The sequence below is a fragment of the Limulus polyphemus genome, unplaced genomic scaffold (genome assembly GCF_000517525.1).
Source record: "Limulus polyphemus unplaced genomic scaffold, Limulus_polyphemus-2.1.2 Scaffold68, whole genome shotgun sequence".
Taxonomy (NCBI): domain Eukaryota; kingdom Metazoa; phylum Arthropoda; class Merostomata; order Xiphosura; family Limulidae; genus Limulus; species Limulus polyphemus.
The window spans coordinates 1,030,071-1,050,015 of record NW_013665678.1 but is presented as its reverse complement, the minus strand read 5'-3'; the positions used below and the strand labels follow the sequence as shown (position 1 = coordinate 1,050,015).

Here is a 19,945-nt window from a genome sequence, read left to right as displayed (position 1 = left end):
TTTGAAAATATTCTAGAACAGCTAATTACCAATGAAGTACAATATGTCAGGTGATGTTGAAGAGAAAAGATGTACCATTAAGCTGACTGAGGAAAAGCAAGAAGAACAAGTAACATTTGATAAATATGAGATTACTGATAATTCTGTTAAACAAACTACATGTATATCTAAAAAACAACTGAAGAAACAAGCAAGACATGAAAAGTGGTTACAACAAAAACCTATTAGAAGGTAAGAAGAACTAAAGTTTATAGTCCTCAGAAGCTTTGATCAGGTTCCATATATGAATATCCCATTCATGATGGTTTTTTAATTTTTGTTGATATGGAATACTGTTGTATGAAAAGTTTTTTAATGTACACAAGGGATATGCTTAGTAATATATTTATTGGCTACAGAACTGATTAACCAGATTCAAATATCTAAATAGTAAATTTGTCATTAAAACAAAAAGAAAGAGAAAAATTATCAACTTTCCAGGGCTAAAATTGGAAGAAAAATTTATATTATGTGGGAACCTGATTTTTCTGTAAACTTCTGAAAAACCTTCAGCCTTTCTTGAACACCTGAAAATAAATACTACACCAAACATTTGAACTTTGCTATTTTCCCCCACCAAAACACAAGCCATAGAACTAAAAATAGGTTTTGAAGACCTAGGTGAAGAATTAATAAAAAAAAAATATGAAAACAAAAACACTAACATTAAACTAACTAAAAACAATGCAAATAACAAGCACAAACCTAACCTTCATGTTTTACCTAAAGAATCTAAACAGAAAACTTGTGTCCCATCAAAACCAACTAAAGAACCCTTAACTTCATTTTCAGAAGAATTTTCAAAATAAACTACATTCATTCTAAACAACAAAAACTTAAAAACAACCTAATAAAACATGAAATCTCTGCACTGAAAGTATCAAAGAAATATGAAGATATTTTATTATCTAAAGCAGATAAAGGCAATACAATTGCAAACATAAATTGAGTAAAATACAACACATTTGACATAATAAATGACAAAGAAAAATTTACAAAATTACCAAAAAGCCTGAACAAAAGATATGAAAAACTAAATCTCAGAAACACTAATTCTAGAATACCACAAATATGTAGAAGTTTAAAAATAAACATAAACCAAATTATCAGATCAATTATTTTTATATATGTATTATTCAGCTATAAGCTATCAATTATCCCTTGCTGTTGTTTTCAGATGTGACATGGTAGTATACAAAGTAAGAACATTCTCATACAAAGGCATAATTATTTCACAGTTGAAAGTTTCAGTAAAATATTAAGCATATCTGTAAAGGTTTGCAACATTTTATTTTAATAACACATACAAAAGCTAATTATTCCATTAAGTTATTTTGTATCATTCATTGAAATTTATAAAAAATAAAAACTTTAAACTTTCATCTCTTAAGCCTATAAAATTTATATTATATAGAGAAAGATATAAAACTGCTAATGTTTGAAATTAGGAAAGTTTTTATGCATAAAAAATGTATGAATTATTTAACTGAAGTAAATGATCATTAATGCTGCTTACTTCATTACACACCCTGTACATTTCTGTCAACACAAAATTGACTGAAGATCTATACTTTTATTTTTTTACTGTTTTTATTTTGTGTTATTGAGCTTGCCTGCTCAGTTTGACCAACTCAATTTTTTTTATTTATAGCATCATTTTACATTCCATAAATGCAATATTGTCTGTAAATCACACCATGTGATAAACTGTTTATTAATCAGTTATGTTTATTCTCTCCACACTTAGATATTTAGATTTATATGCCTTATACTTTAAAGCTTTATTGTTTTTTATTAATACACTTAGCACCAATTTATTTTAATTTTAACAAATGCTTCAGCAACTATTTTATTAAAACTTCTGATCAGCATTTTTACATGGCAATTTATCAATAAGGACTGAAATAATCTTTTTTCAAATTTAAATCTGTACAAATGTAGTAATTATATAATATTAATTTCATTCCCATCATATGTTACAAGAGGTAATACAAGCCTACTGAACAACTTATCATAAAATAATTATCAACTTTGTTGATGTAACTCACCAGCTGATACAATCTTATTAGTCATTGTTACTCATTAGTCACTGATTTTTAACTTATAGCTTTGTTATGGTTTAGATCACATTCTTAAAAGATTAATGAGCAAATGTTTATCTTTGAATTTGTTGCAAAGAAGAGAGGAAAAGCAGGGTGTATTTTAGACATACTTTTCCATTTTTTAGGCATGTTTTGAACTTTATTATATTGTATTTGCTATGTGAGGTTATATGGATTCAGTTATTAGCATTTTTTTCAATACCGTTCTTTACATTTGAAAAATGCACAAGAGCTTTAAACAGCAGTCAGCAAACTGTTAATGGAAGCTGTTATCAGACTGATGCCATATCTTTTGATTCTTTGTTTACAAAACTGGACAACAAAAGTTAATTTGTATTGACTGAATCGTACTGTTTTATATCAACAAAACAGAGTTTTACTGGCTAAACTGAGACATGTTCACAGTGTGTCACTGAACTATGACATTCTCCAACCAAGTTGGCAGTTCTCGTGGCATGCAGAATGTAGTTCATTAAAATGCATCTTAGGTCATGATCAAATTTGCTAAAACTCTTCTCTGCTAGTCTGAAGCTGCTAATAATTAACATCTAGTTTTGTACTTTAAACTTTAAAAAATTGACTTAATTTCTCAGTTACAAATATTTGATGTCTATGTACAACAATATTGTTCAAAATTGCTATATTACTGCACATGTAACGTCACTAGTCTAGGACAATTAAAATTAAAGTGTTGGACACATAGCAGCCAACAGGGTTACACAAAGTTATCTGTGAGCTTGTCTGTGTATACAGACAACAAGCCAATGCCATGACAAATAATGAGATCTGAATTAAGAATTATTTATTTATTGGTAAGAGTGGAAGGACCAAAAAGCAGACATCACGACAGACTTGACAGGGGCTCTAATAAGCCCTCATAAAACTCATTTTATGGCACTTTAGAACATCAGTATGATGTAGCATGTCAAACATGAAGGCATATAAGAATATGGATGAGTACTGGATTGCTTAATAGTTTTGATCATATACATATGGAAATTGACTATGTACTTTTAATATACTGCTAGGGCAAAAGAAAAAGAAAAGAAGAGAAAGAAAAACAAGAAGCAAAAGAAAAAGGAATTATTTTAGGACCAAGCAAAAAGTATTTGAAACAAGTCAAAATGAAGGATTCTTCGTGCAGTATTTGTATTGCTTTTGATGTGTCTCTAGATGAACTAATGACTGAGGCTGTGAGTACATCAATATTAAATTGGTTGAAATTAACAAAGTCCTTTTTGAAGTTCTGCTCATCTCTGCATTACAGAAAGCTGTTACATCTTGTGCACTGCCATATAATTTCTTATGCTGCCCACTTGCCTTGAACAAAACTCCCACCTCTTCACATGTCAGTGTATGCTGTGGTAGCCTATGATGTAATTATCATTAGACTGTAGCCCTCTACTATTAGGATGGGCACACATCCTCCATGTGCAGTAATCCCAATGAGCACAACATATGAACACAGGCTTATTTCTGTTGTCAGCACTTTCAGTGTTCAGACATGTTTTTTCTTGTGTTTCTTTCAAATTTTGAGGGAATTGTGTGACACTTTGGCCTTTTACCTTGAGTTATTTTTCCTTTGTCTCACTAAGTTTGTCTTAGAGTATCTTCTTTGTTGAACTACATTGTCTATTTCATCACCTCATAAACATTAAAAAAAGGCAACCATTGTCAATTCATAGGTTGGTTTAGACCATGAATTCTCAGATCCACATTTCTGTTACTTCCTGAGGTCTCGAGATTCCACTTCAGGACTCTCCTTTTTTTGTTTCACTGGCAATCAGAAGCACTTTATCAACAATGCTACTGTCATTGCACTTCAAGTGGTTGGTACTCTTCTACCTCATTCCTCTATCTTTCATGTCCTCTGTCATTCTGTTTATGTTACTTCTGTTGAGCCTACCTCATTTAATGGTGACTTTTACCAGCTTTTCCCTCCACTGCCTTTGTTCTTGGTTCTTCTATTCCTGGTGAGGAGTAGGTACCTCTGCATTCTTTTTTTTGCAACTCTGGTTATTCAGATATGTGACATTATCTCTCTCTGGTAGTTTTTGATAAATCATGGGTTTCTTTGCTTCATGAGCCTTTGTCTTCTGACTTTCTCTTCTCTCTCCTACTTCGCAGGCATTTTTATTCAAGCTTATGCTTTTCTGTCCCAACTACATGATGATCCATCTCAGCTTCAACCTCCTTGTCTTTGTGACTTTTTTTATGACCTATGGTCATGATCCTTTTATTTTTCTCAAACCTCAATCCTTTGAATCTCTTCTTCCCACTTGGGGTTCCTCCCTTTCTTCTATTTAATCGACTCACTCTCCATCTTACCAATGTACAGCTCCTTTGCTATGTGTCCACTTCATCTTCTCATGAAGCTTTTCCATCTCATCCGCAAAAGTATTGATGAAGACATTTTTTTTCCTACTTGTTTCACACCTTCAACTCAATCTCTTCTACTGCTATGTTTTATTAACATGATTTCTTTGTTTTGGAGATTTGCTTGGTCAGGATTCCTTTCTTTCATCTCGCTTCTTTCCTTTGCGTCAAAGTCTTAGGAAGTGTTCCCAGTTCTTTGAATCTCAGGCTGAAGCTGCTCACTAGCATTCTTCCCTGGATTCTTTGTTTTCCTGATGTATCAGATTGCAGGTGCCCCAACAGATTCCCCATCTTCGAGAGTTTGGAATGCTGCCCCTCTCCTATTGCCCCTTCTCACTGTCCCCATCTCTCTTGTCAGGCTGGCCATCATGGTGCACGGAGATTACTTGTTTAAACTCCATCTTTGTGGGAGGTCATCTGTCCCTATTACCTAAACTCCCTTTGCCAATGATCTTTGGGTCATGCAGGTGTTTTCCACTGGTCTTTCCCTGTGTTTTTGGACTTCCCCTTCCCTTTCTCCTTGTTTGTCTATTTCTCAACCTCCTCCTGTTTCATTCTCCACCCAACTCAGGAATTGGCCTCCTATTCAACCTTCATGAGAGGTTCACTTGCTTTTGAGGATTCTGGATTCCATCAAGTCCCATATCCCTCTTGAGTGCCCATGTGCATTCCTTTCAGTGGATGGACAATCAATGGAACATGTTGTGGGATTTATTATCAGCCTTCATGACTCTCCTTCCATCTCTCTAACTGTTTTTGTTGTGATTGCTCAGTTACTCCAACGAGATTGTAAGTATTCCCCTCCCCTCCTCTTCCTGATCTGCACTTGTAAACATATGCCTCTCTTTCCAGATGGGGCAGTTCTGGACACCTCTATTTTTTAAATGGTTTGGTCTTCAGAGGAGTGGTGCTTTCAGATTAATGTCCTGGAAATTTGACTTCTTATTGGGATTGCTAACATTTTCAGCCTCAGTTCACAGATCATTTGGTGGTGGTCCATTCAGACAGTTTGTAATTTCTTACATCAACTGTGAAGTGGCACATATTCTCAGTACCCATGCTTTCTCATCTAGAATTTCTCTTTTGGATCCATGATCATCGGTTTCAGTTGTTACTCTGTAATGCCCATGGAGCTTTGAACCTGGTGGCAGATTGAATGTCTTGTTTGGATAGGATTCTTTCCATAGAGTAGTCTCACCATCCTTTGATGCTTCAGTGGAATTGTTCCCTGACTGAGGCCTTTGCAACTTCCCCAGTACCAAACTTCTTTTTTTTTTGTTGGTCTCCATTTCCAGACTGCAATTTTGGATTTAAGTTCTCTGATTAGTCTGATCTCTTTCTTTTTGCCTATTCTCCACTTCACCTTTTTCCTCATGTTCTGTTTCTTATTCAGAACACCCCTTGCTTGGTCCTTTTAATTGCTCCACTTTCGCCAGCTAAGCCATGGTTTTCCCTCTTGCTGTACTTGCCATCCAGGGAGCTCTTTGGTGATGTCTTCTCTGCCTACAGACATCTAACTTTCACGATGAGGTGTCACATATTTGGTTTCACTCAGGGGTCTTGTCAGGCCTCTTGAGCATTAATTGGGCTGTACACACAGAGTAGCTCATTTTTGTCTGGTTCTTGCTGACCATCCACACTGGCTCTTTATTTGCACAAATGAATTTTTTTTCTGCCACTAGTCTCTTTGCTTCTCCTTTCTACTGGGTCATCCTACTCTTCTACATCTTCCTCCCTTTTTATCTGGCTTTTTGATAGAGGTTTATTCATGTGAACAATTGCTTGTTATGGAGTGACTTTGTCAACAACTTTCATTTCTTACTTGAACCTTCTTTTCATTCTCTCATTTTGATGGGCCTCTTCAGGCCTTTTTTCATCGGTTATTTTCCTTGCCCTGTCCCTCTTCAGCACTGGAACCTCTGTGCCGTTCTTAATGCTTTCACTAACTTCTGTTTGAACCTTTGACATCATCTCCCAAGTATCATTTGTCCTTGAAGACATATTTTCTCCTTCTTCTTACTTGTGGGAAATGTCACTCAGACATTCATGCACTGGTAACATCCTGAACTATTTATCATAGTGCAGTTGATTTTATTTATGGACTACTCATTTCTCCCAGGAGGGCTATTGTATGTTTTCTACAATCACTTTCTCTTCCATTCCTTTATATGATTGTTCTGACTCTGATCATTTTTTGTTTCCAGTTTGGGCTGTTTGTAAGGTCACTCGAACTGTCACTTACATGAAAACCACTATCACTTCTTCTTGCCATGAGATGCCTTCTCTTCTCCTGACTTTCACCTCTGATGTTGAGTGGGTGGGATTTTCAGCTCATTTGGTTGGTATATTCGTCATTTTATCAAGTTACCTTCTATCAGGTTCATCATCTCATGGCTTCTCTTGCCTCTCATCAAAGTTGTCCCATGAACGAGATTCTACAGCTCAGGATGTGGTTGATATCATATTACTCCCATCATGCAGTGGTTTCTTCATGCTAATGGATTTCACCTACCTTCATTTGCCATCCTGTAGTCTATCCCAAGGCTCTTATGAAGTGAGTAATACCATTTGTTTTTCACTTTTTCATCTGTTTACTCCTGGTCAAAGAAAAATCAGGGAATTTTTAATTTTTTTAAGGTTGGAAAAAGTCGGGGAAATCTAAGATTTTAGAAAAAAATAATTGCCAGGATCAATGTTTTGAAATATGCTGTAAAATACATGACAAAGGAAGTATTCTTCATCTTTGTCATAGTATGTATGGGCCTGTCAACACTTGCTCTCTTCAATGATACAACAATTCAAAGATATGTGACATTCAAAATAAACTGAAAGGGAATTTCAGCCCTTGCCTCCTGAGCTACTTTTTTATGTTACGACAGTAAAATGGTGGTAGATATGTTGTTTTATATTCATACTGTCAATAGAAATTTTGTCTATTTTAAATTTCCAATAACAACTAACATAGCTAACATAATATATATTCATAAAAATGGACTTCTCATGATTTTCTCTATGAAATACAAATACATAATTTCTGCCAGCATGCCCTGTTTAATCTCATTTTTAGCCAGGTACATGTATTAATGAATTTTCTTTTTTTTACAATTGCATTTTCTTTTTAGTGCAAGGAACACTCATAACAGTAGATATATATTGATTTTATAATTGAGAAAATACTAACTAAATGAGTAGCAAATAAATAAGGTTCAATACAGACTGGCTAAGTGACTCAGAATTTTCATCATGGTTAGTAAAGGACCCAGCTTCAGATCTACAGGCACAATGCATGTTATGTGGGAACAGTTTTGAACTAGGAAATATGTGGAAAAGGGCACTTATAAGCCATGCACAAGGAAAAAAATGGTGCAAGACCAAGATGCAGTTAAGTGCTAGAGTTAAACAAGAAATTAGGCACTTTAATTGCTTTCTGGAATAAACCAGTCATCAACTAACTAAGGTGAGATGGAGGTTGAGAAAGATCAGTTGGTTGTACTATAATCACCAGCACAACAGCCATAGCAATCAAGACAAGGGGTCACACTTATCCCATATTTTATGATTACTTGACAAAGTTTTTACAGCAAAAAATTTATGAGCAATGAAAACCATTCTGATTCAGTACTCCTATAGTTCAAGTTCAAACACTGACAGCTGTTTAGAAAGATGTTTCCTGACAGTACTATAGCAAATAGATATTTTTGTAGCACAACAAAATACTCATCTGATTTGTTTTGGATTTGGCATTTATTTTAAAGAAGATTTAATGGATAAAATTCAACAGGCAGGGACAATTTCTGGTGCTTCATTTGATGAGTCACTGAATAAAGTTTTCCAGGAAAAGTAAATGGACTTGTTTCTGCACTTCTGGAACTGAGAAAGGAACGATTGTAAGTAAATATTTTGACGTTAGGATTTGCTTTGAAAGTTTAAGATAGGACTTTGAAAACTAAATCCTGGAAAACTTTTACAAGTTTCAGTCGATGGGCCAAGTATCAACAGGAAGTTACTTGATGTGCAATCAAGAGGAATCTAACTCTGACATTCCAGTGCTTATCAATGTGGGATTCTGTGGACTGCATGTCGTAGATGGAGCTAGTAAGTATAGGTGGAAGATGACAAATATGATGCAGTTCCTCTACTATTGTTTCTCTGATTATCCTGTTAGAAGAGAAGATTATCTAGCTGCTAGTAAGAGGAATGCACAATTTCCTTTGAAGTAGTAACTGACTATAGGATGTACTTTTAGCTGAAAGGAACAGCCAAAGGTCAAGATGTATGTGAAGCAAACCCAGAAATTGCCCAAGAGTAAGCAACTAACATGTCAGAGTATGCACAACATGGTTTGATGCTAGCAAAATCGAATTTCTTTGTGTCAGTTGCCAAAGTGTTGATATCATTACAAATGTTCCAAATAGACAAGCAAATGATGCTATTTTTAGCCAAGGAGCTTCAGAGTATCCTACAAACAGTTCTTTCAGAGTTTACAATGATGTTATTTTTAGCCACAGAGACTTAGCGTATCCTACAAACAGTTTTTTCAAAGTCTACAAAGAACTCAGTGCTTGAAGTAAATGTTCAGAATAATGATAATATTTTGTCTCAATACTAAGTGAAAGTTAGCTTTGCAGTCAAACAACTCATTGACTAAGCATAGCAAGACAATTAAGTTAGTCAACTGCAATTATTTGAATTTTAGAAAGATTGCACTACTTTTCTACAAAACTTGGCTGAGAACCTGCTGGAAAGATAACATCTGTTGTAAGAGCAATGAATGGCTTGGACCAAAGGTTTATTATTAAACACTGACAGAAAGCAATTGCAAAATTTGAACTAATCTTGCAGAAACTTCTTCAGTGCAGATGGTTATAAGCATGCAAATGTAATGATGTATACCAGCAGTTAAAACTTGCTAAGAGAAGTACAAAACTATTTGTTCAGAAGAATTCAAACACTATGGCTACAGGAAATACAGACTTGATGATTTTAATTATGGCATCATGGATCAAAAAACGAGTCCTTCAAAAAATTTTGGAATGCCATCAAAATGCTGTTGATCTTGTTCCATGGTCAGTCAAAGGGGATTCTCAACCAGTGAAGACATTTTGGCTGACATTATGAGTTAAGGAATGCCTTATATAGAAGAATATATGTGGATTTGAAAGAAACAGTATACCTATCACATAGAACATGCTAGATGCATATAGAGGTGCAAGAATGAGGTACCAGCTATATTTGGATGAAGAAGGTTGCTAATGAAAATGGTTTGAGAAAGAAAGACCTTCAAGAGGAGCTAACTGGCTTAAAGTGCTGCTAAAGGTGGCAGATGAATTTGCAAAACAAGTTGAGAAGAAAATGAATATGGACTTTTTGTAAAATCAAATTTTTTGGAGCTAAAATTTTAGAAGAGAACAAGTATATAGTAGAAACAGATAAAAAAAAATAGGGAAGCTTGAGAAGAGCTTTGAAGGGAGGTAACTGTTAGCCGTGTATGCTCTGCTTATATTTGAAACAAGCTTTAAGTTAGACCATTAGAAATCAGTCTAAACTGACTGTTCATTACATATTACTACATGACTAGGTGTTCTGAATTCACATGATTGAATTTTAATATCATGATGTTATATCCTGCTAATAGCTCAAGTATAAACCAGATAGTCAATATTATCTTGGTTTTTGTGACTTTGATTTGAATTTATTGGTCAGGAAAAAGTCAAGGAATTTTGTTTCATCTTCTCTGTGGAAATCCATTCTTAGGTCTTACTGTCCCTTACCCTTGTTTGTGGTGCAAAGAGATGAGTAGCATTTCTGAAGTTAACATTTTTCTTACCTCAAAATGTATTTCAGATAGATATTCACCTCTCTGCACCATATCCCACTCTTCCTTCCCTCTTCTGATGGATTTAGTTTGACTTGTCAAGAATGAGCTGTGTTCCTGCACTAATGCTTGTGGGAATTATTGTGCACAGAGGATGTGTTGTCCTTCTATTGGTGGAGAGATATAGTCTAATAATCATTACATCATAGGCTGGTGCAGTACACATTGATACATTTAGGTGGGAGCTTTGCTTAAAGCTTGTGCCATGTGCAGGAAATTACATGCAGTATGTATGTTGAGGTAACATCTTTTGGTGGTGCAGAGAAGTGAGTATATCTCTATCTGAAATACATTTTTAGGTAAGGAAAAATGTTAACTTTGTTTTCACTGAAACTCTTTGCAGAAATCTGAGCAGCATTGGTTTCTGATATGTTATCATAAGAAATAAAAATTATTACTTTCAATAAATTGAATCATTTTTCAAACAAATTGTCCAAATTATGAACAAGAACTTTTGTTGATAAATAAGTGGTTTAAGCCACAAAATATTTGGACATGTGTCATCTGTTGAAATAATAGTATATCTTTTTATGTGACTTAGAAGAATTTTAATTCAGTAATTGACTGATTTGTGAAACTTTGGTTTGGAAAACAAATATTATACATTTATTTAACTTTGAATTATAAAAAAAAAAAAAAAAAAAATTTTAAACTTTCAAAGCTTAAAAAAGTACACAATTATGTTTACAATATAATCAATTTTTTATTTTCTATGTTTACTTTTCTTAATAACACACAAATTACTTTAATAACCATGCTTCTGTTTGTCAGTGATGTGCTTAACTATGGTTCTAATCTGCTGTATAGAATAAAACATGCATGCAAACTACTGTGAACAAAGTATATGTGCTATTCAGCTGAACATACTATAGTAAAATAACTTTGCATACAAATTTATAGCAGTAGTGTAACATGGATACTTAGAATAATTAAATACAAATAAAAGTATACAGAAATTACAGTGCCTATAGTGAAGAATAATAATACTAAAGTTATTAATAAACTGGGTGTGTGCACTGTAACAACACTGTGTCAATTCACAATTTGAGGACTCGCAGGACAAATGTCTGGAGCATTGTAACCAATATTTTAAATATTTTGTATGCTTCAAAGAAATCGGTTGTTATGTCTTGTTTAAAGTCCTAGGTTTAATGACTACATTAGTATTAATGCATTCAGTAAGGCTTGGTGTTTCATGTATTTTTATTTTCTTTTGTTGATACACTTAAGTATTTACATTTAGAAATTGAATGTGTTTTAGAAATTTCACAGATCCAATGCTAAATACATACACTTTTGTATTGGCCACATATACTTACAAAAGAGACAGAACATTGTTTTAATTGTATTAGTTTTCAGGTTTTTAATTTCATAATCTCTTACAAGATATGTTAGCATAAACATTTTAATTTTCTAGTGAAATAAGTGAGAATTAATGTCCTCTCCCAAACTGTTGTATTACATAGACAATAGATTTTTCCCTTAAACCTGCTATTGCTCTGCCATACATTTGATGAATTAATTCCTGATATAGTATTTGTTGACAAAAATCTCTTGAGTAAATACAGTAATTTTGTGGCAAATGTTTTGTATTAATTTTCAAAATTTGTTTGTGAACTATGAAAACGTAAATCATTCAAAAGTAGAAATGTAAAACGTTTTTAAGATTAAGTACATGCATATTTTTGAAAAATGATCAAACACTTGACTTTCTTTTTCATAATTGAAAAGAAACAATTTTTTTTAATGTATTTCTCAGGAGCGATCAAAATGTTTTAAACAACTCCAACATTGTTACTCAATGAACAGAAGAGCTCCTGCTCCGCTTCAGGTAATTAACCCTTACTTTATATTGCTGCTTTGTTACTCTTTGCCAAGTGTTAGATTTTGGCTATTAGCAAAGTTAAAACTTTTATGCATACTAAAGCTGTAAAGAAGCAGCTCATACATGTACCTGCACTTCATTATAATTCTTGACTACATAAACTACTATCTATCACACACAAGGATACTCATAAGTGTAGAAATGAAAGTTTGAAACAGGTCTAACCCATAATACAACAAATTCAGAAGCAAGTTAAACACACTTTGAAGCTGTTCATATCTGCCATTAAAGTTAAAATCTTCATTGTTAATAGATGATGTATCTGAATAGTTTGGGTTAAGAGTTGCATGTATCTTAGTCACTAGTCTTTTTATGTATGCTAGTGATATAATTTGTTGATTAAAGGGCATTTATATTAAGCAGGGTAGACATTTTATAGCTTTGGCTTTAATGGACTGCTTCTTTGTTCTCAAGTGATACTACATTTTGGCTTCAATATGGAAGCCTGCTTCAGGTCAAAGACAGTTGTTAACTGTTTAGTGCTTTTTGTGTTGATTAGTGCAACCCAGTTATAGAGTTATTTCCTGTTTATTTTTTTCTCTGTGTGAATAGAAATATCTGGAAGCGCGATATCATTCAGTCTTTGTAGTTTGGCAAGAGAGGTAATCCAGAGGTTGCCGATGTAAAAGCTGTGGTTACCGTTGAATGTGGGTTAATGTAATGTGATATAAAATGAATTTTAAATTTTCCTGTTTCTCCAGTGTTTTTCCATTTCTTCATGGGTTGGGGTTGCATATCTAGACACACAAGAGATTTTGGGACATTGGTCTGTTGTGAAGTCATCTCTGCATATCAATCTCTTAGAACTGCTAATTGTTCAGTGGGCTTTAGTCCATTTTCTTCCATCACTCCAGAATCAATTGGTTATGATCCATTCTGACAACTCAACAGTTGTCTCGTACATTAACAGCAAGAGGGCACTAGGTCAAGGTCTCCTTGTTTCCACATGTTGGACCTCTTGTTTTGATATATGGCATGTCATATACCAGGTACCCTGAATTTGGCTGCAGATCATTTATTGTGGCCCAACAAGATTCTCCCTGCAGAGTGGACCCTTGACCCACAGGTGTTTAGTTGGCTGTGTTCCCAGTTAGATACACTAGAAGTGGATGCATTCACCACCCACCTGAATTCCAAGCTTCCCAGGTTTTGGTCTCCTATTCCTCATCCTTTGGCTGTAGCTGTTGATGCCCTCAGTCAGTATTGGGGAGCCATTACCTCTTTGCCTATTCTCCCATCTGTTTTCTTCATCATGTCCTCACAGTCATACAAGCAACTCCATGTTGAGTCCTCTTGGTGTCACCACTTCTGTGCCTGTTCCTACTGACATCTTCTTTTCCTCTAACCCACTAACCTACTCTCCTCACACAACCTCAGTTGGGCTTGCAACACCCTTCCCTTCCAACACAATGTCTTAATGCGTGGCTTTTGTCTGGTCCTTTGCCAGACTTTCCCCACTTGTTGCAACCATGATTTACCATTCTGTTCATCCTTCCTCCATGTCAGTTTACAAACATAAGTGGTTTGTCTAGTGCAGTTGGTCTTGTCATCACGGTTTTTTTCCTCCTTCCCATCTTATTCTCCCATACTTGAATTCCTTCTTTACCTGGCTTTTTGACAAGGGACTGTTGGTATCCACTATTACTGGCTATTATGCAGCATAGTCAGTCACTTTCTGTTTCACAAGATTTTGCTATATCTTCACTTTTCTAGTCCTCACCATTTTGTTTTATTCCTTATGCCTTCATTATCCTCCACATCCTACTGCCCTCCCTGATTGGAACCCTAATGTTGTCCTCCATCCCCTCACTCTCTCCCCCCTCCCCCCACCTTTGAGCCTATGTCATCCTGTTCCTTATATCATCTCTCCTTAAAGACCTTTTTCCTCCTCCTCTTGGTGTGTGAACAGTGACATTTGAGTTTGTTCTCTCTTTCTTGCACATTATATCACAGGACCTATGCTATCCTCCACCTGGATTTGTTTTTTCTGCCCAAAACTTCTGCTTCATGTTAGGGCAAATTTGCCTTCACTCCCATTTCTCACCTTTATCCTCATTCCAATCTGGATCGCTTCTTATGTCCTGTTCGGTCTTTCTACTATTACATTGCTCACACTTCCAATTCTCCTCCCATCAAATCCATCACCTTATCATGTCCCTGGCTGCCTGATTCCATCCTCCTCTATAGGATATAGTTCATGTCAGCATGTGAATCACTTTCAATACATTTATCTTACACTATCTTCATCATCTGCTCTACAGTTTCTCTATGAGTTAGTATGTGCTCTTTTTATAATACTCTTTTTTTACAGGGGCCTTTCTCGCATGTATGGATCCCACTCAGTGGTAAGTGGTGCCTGACCAGGTATACGTATTCTTAAACCTGAACTGTATGACAATTCAGGTTAATAATGCCCACTGTTGAGATATGGTGTTCTGCAAGACCACTTGTAGGTTTTTCCTCATGGTGTTTTGCATCATAAATATGTTAGCCCTGAACCTTACTCTCATGGACTAACATGAGTAAAGCAGAAGGGGATTTCTGCCCATCCCTGCCACTCCTTGGTTTGGCTATATCAAGAATGGTTTGCTTTTTAAAATAAGTTTCCTCAGTCACCCATTGCAGTCTCTCTGGTGTCACAGTCTTCTGGACTCTTCAGCACATTCCCACACTCGCATGCTTCCAGTGGAGTGTAAAAGCCCTTACCATTTACCAGCTTGGTTGAGAGTAGGGCAGTGGTATTCTACTAGTATAGACACTCCTTCTATCATGGACCTGATGTTTTATTCCAGATGCCACTTAGGTATAGACTGGATGATTTCTGCCAGAATACAGTTCACTCCTCTGGCCGAGCACCCTCCTTCCTACTGTTGCCCATATGTCAGTTCCCGGGGAGTACTGGTATTGGTTGGAGCTGGACCAGCCACACAAGTCCTCACATGTGAGTGCCCATGTACCATCCTTCTACCGCAGACTGGTTCTGGACTGGAGTTGAACCAACACGTTTTGTCCACCTCCTTACCATTGTCCAGATGTCTGTTCCTGGGGTTACAGATGTTGATTGTGTTGGACATGCACACATGATTATATGGGTCCTTGAACAGAAATTCTTCTTCTCTTCCCCTATCTGAAGGGAATGGTAGAGGACCCTCTTTCTACCATAGGCTGGGTATATCTATCACAGTACAGTTGGTATTTGTTGATGTTGAACTCCTCCTTATGGTCCCCTGCATCTTAGCCACTCTACACCAGGGGTCCCTTAATTTAATTTGGGGTCCCTCCTGAGTTTCCACCCTAATTGCAACACTTCATTTTCACAGATGAAGAGTATACCTGACTCAGAAGTGGTGCAATTTCCCATGGATGTGTCCTACATACTCTTTATTCACACACCCAATAGGCTTCCTTTGGGTGCTTTCTGAAGGGAGTTCTTATAGGTATTTACACAAGTCCCTCCACCAGGTTAATATGAGATTCTACTTATCATGGAGAAGAGGTAAGCTATCGTATCAGAAGTTAACATTTTCCTTCATTAAAAATATATTTTTGATCGGTTCTTACCTCCTCTCTATTTCTGGTGTCTTTTTTCTGTTGCACAATCTCGAAGTGAAGTTGATCTAAGCTGCATAGAGGAAGTCAGCTGTGGTAGTACTTGTGTCTCACTCTTATTGGTGGAGTATTGTCACATGCTCATTTTCATGCTATCACGCAGCTGCCTCACATGAAAACATTTAAGTGTAGGTGAGAGTATCAAGGCTAGTGGTGAGCTAAAATTTGCTCATATAGAGGGCAGTACAAGTCACAACAAACTATTATGTGATTGGAGATAAGAATCTATTGGAAATACATTTTCACTGTTAACTTTAGGGCTATCTAATGAAGTAACTTTGGTTTTGTGTTGTTGGAAATTGTTTTCTGCAGACTGAGATGAAACTAGTAGGCTGGGTAACCATTGTTTCTAAAAATGTTTTCTGTGAAATTAAGCTGTTGTTGAGTTTCAACTAATGTGCATTTCTGTAATTGGCAACATGTGATTTACTTTACCTTTAAATATGGTTGCACCACTTGAATAATAACATGCTGATACCTCTGAACCAGAATTTAGATGTATGGGTAGTTTTGATCCACCACTTTCTTACTTTTGGCATGCTAAGAAAGGACTATCTTCAGATTTAAAGGATTAACCCTTTAGCTACTACTGACAAGTCAATTTTTAACAGCTAAAACCATCTGGCTATTACTCCCATCAACTGTCACAAGCAAAATCTGTATTGTGACCAAATCTCAGAGTTGTGGACCAGTTTTTCCTGGTGAATTGTTCTATTAAACCTGTGGTATTACATGTTTTTACATTTATTTGCAGTTATATCTACAATAAATGAGATTTAATTTGGCACTTAAAGCACTGATGAAGAAAAGGTGATTGTAAAAGCAGCTGCATAAAGTTTCATGAAAGGAATAACTACAAAGAAAGACATGGAAGCCAAAGCTCACAAGATGAAAATGCCTGAATAAATTAATTAACTGAAAAATACTGTTTTCACAAAATGAGAATCAAACAAAAGACAAGAGCTAAGGTGGAATACACTATACAAGTCTGAATGCAAACATAACTTTTAACATAATTGAATTAACAGAAGGCATAACAAACTAGTGATTATGTAAGGTAGGACATTTTTAAGATACTGGTGTTGAAGCAATCAATAGTGGACTGCTGCAGACAATTAAAAGTCTAAATAGATAGGAATTTTGATACTTTAGAATTAAAATTATGCTAGCTTAGATCTGCTATGAAGTATATCTTAACTTTTTGCTTTTTTGTCTTCAACTGTGAACTTAAATTTAATTGCAATTAACCAATTAGATAGCACTTGAATCTACTTAACTGACAGACAAATTCTTAAAATAAGCAGAATGAAAGATATCAAAAATACAAATCAAAATATTGGCTATGATTCATTTATATTGGAAATAGAATAGAAATAATCAAAATACAATAATCAGAAGACAGTTAAAACAAATACTAAAAAATATCAAAATTCATATAATTGCAAGTATTGTAAAACTTTATATTGAATGAAAATACAAACAAATTAATTATACCATGAGAAAGTTGCAACTGATAAGCTAAATAAGTAAATGGGTAATATCAAGGAAGGGCAGATTGTTATACATAATAACACCCTGTAAATAAACTATATTTTATTTTAGTAAACTTTGGTTTCTGTGTCTTTCTTTGAGCATTTCTTCTTGTTAAACTCTATCTACTTACTACTGAGTTCACCCATTTCCTTCACTTATGTTCTAAACTTACACTGGCTCATTAAGTTTCCGTTCATTATGGAGATAACTATAAGGAACTCTGTGTTACCAAATTTCCACAGTATTTATAGCCCAAAGGTATCTGAAAATTAGCCCAGTTTTTCTTAACTGAAATCAAGATTGATGTAAAAAGCAAACCTAAAACATTTAAGAAAATTCACCTAGAATATACTTGAAGAAAGAAATTACAGAAAACTAAGCACTAGATCATTATTAAAAACAGATTATTATGGAAGTTTTGAAGGCACAATCAGTTACATAATTCTGGATTACAGTGTGTTTCATTCTCTAAAATGCTAATGCTGGTATATCCTAAACAGTTAGAAAAAAAAGAAAGTCTGCACATCAAAAAGTAACATGGTGTCAATTTATGAGGCAAAAATTGACATTTCACTGTTACCAGAATGTTTTGGTAAGTTTTTCTTTAGTAAAAATGTGAAAGTTATGGTTACGGATAATTTGTTCAATTTAAATGATTTTTGTGACTGTGTTGTTCACTTTTAATATAAATCATTGAAACATTAAATCTAACCACAAAATCTGTAAGACCTGTTAAAAGTAGTCTAAGAAGTAGCTACATTTGAAAATAGAAAACATTTTTGAGATGGCTTGACTGGGTAATGAAAAAAATATTATAAATGTACAATGTTTCAACAAGATTTTGTCATCCTCATCTAATTTCATATTGATAGAATTCTTGAAAACAGTATGTCTTTCTTTTCAGGATTGATACCTTTCTGTATTTTTATTGCACTTTTAATGTTTATGTTAAGAACAAAAATAGAAGCACAATTTCCTATCCTTTTTTACAAACGAGTTTTTATTTCGCACTCCAGCTAGTAATATACGCATGTTATAATGTGTAATTTACATTAGATTCTGTACTTCAAGGTGAGGTGTTAAATAAATGAGAGAAGGGAAAAGACCTAGAGAACAAATTTAAGTAGTACAGGCCTTTGCTCAGCATCTTCATTTTCTGGGTCTGTGCACACATCACTATATGTACGATTAGCTTCTTTTGGCACCAACTCATCATATTTCCGAACAACATACTCAGATTCTCCTTTCCGAAACCAGAAGAGCGAGCGTCATTATCAGGTTGGAAAAATCCATTTTCACCAACTCAAAACCTGATCCATCTAGGAGTGTTTTTCAACACCAATTTCAGCAGAGCTCAACCATCTCCCCTCCGACTTCAACATATGGAAAATATTGTCAGGTATTTGATTATATCACCTTTTCCCACTGCGTGGATGGTTCTGTCTGTTTTGGGGATTTGGGCTTCTAACGAATCCCTCGTACCATTGAGTTGGGATCATATGAGGTCTCTTCAGTGGGCACTTTGCGACCAGTGAAGCATGCACATCGATCATTTGGATCAACCAGTCTCTATGTTCGAGAAAGAGATTGCAGATCTCCGGTGGTGGTTAGAAAGAAACAACACGACTATTGAGGTTCAGATACCACCTCCTCTGCCAGATGTCCATCTCTTCACAGATGCTTTTCTTCAGAAACAGGAATTCCAGGGTATTTGGATGAAATCTATCTGAATCTACCCTGCATATCAACGTTCTGGAACTTCTTGCAGTACATCAAGCAATGATTCAAGTCTTCCTATCTTAATCAGAAAAATAGTCATGATTCACTCAGACAACTCCACAGTGGTCTCTTATCCTTATAATCAGAGAAGTACTCATTCTCAGGATCTATGTTTCCGGACTTTGGATTTTCTGTATTGGGCTCATTCCCACAAAATACATCTTTTGGCCTGCCATGTACCAGGAGTCATGAATTATTCCAACAGAATTATTCTTACTTCTACTATTAGAGCTCAGGAGTTCTTACCACACCTAGTTCCCAGTCTCTGGGGTGGTGGACAGAGGATTTTTTTTTGGAGTGTTGAGAAGAGGGTTAAGTTGGGGGACCCTCCTACCTGAGTCCCTGGAAGTTTTTTCTTAGATGTCCATAGCAGCAGGACCAACCTATGCGGGAGCCTCTTATGGACACTGTCAAGTCTTATGTTGTTCATGCAGGGGGTCCACTATCTCATCGTAAATCCGAACGCGATGTGGTCCCATCTTTCGTCCTTGGTAGGACAGTGTTCCACATCCTCTCCATAATTCCATGGGTAAGCGGAATTCTCTCCTTGCCCAGTTGGTGGGAGAGTAAAGACAACTGTTAGTAAATCCAGACCTGGGATGTTGCCTTTTGGACTTCTTCAGATTAATCAGAAGAATTGTCCATTTTGGTGTTGCTTTCTTTCTTTCATAAATCCAATGGTTTGAAATGCACTATTCTGTGGTTACTGGTAGGGATCCTATCACAAAGATATATATATATATCTTT

The 19,945-nt window shown here is 35.4% G+C and overlaps 1 protein-coding gene across 1 annotated transcript in view; it reads left to right on the top strand.

Annotated features, from left to right (window-relative positions):
• Nucleotides 1-19,945, top strand: part of LOC106465539 (tRNA methyltransferase 10 homolog A-like) — a 43,431-nt gene continuing 23,486 nt past the window's right edge. Inside the window, 4 exon segments of the mRNA XM_013925767.2 lie at nt 1-231; nt 3,170-3,194; nt 3,197-3,334; nt 12,152-12,223. Of these exon segments, the coding sequence (XP_013781221.2) occupies nt 44-231; nt 3,170-3,194; nt 3,197-3,334; nt 12,152-12,223 (423 nt within the window). The 5' untranslated portion in view covers nt 1-43.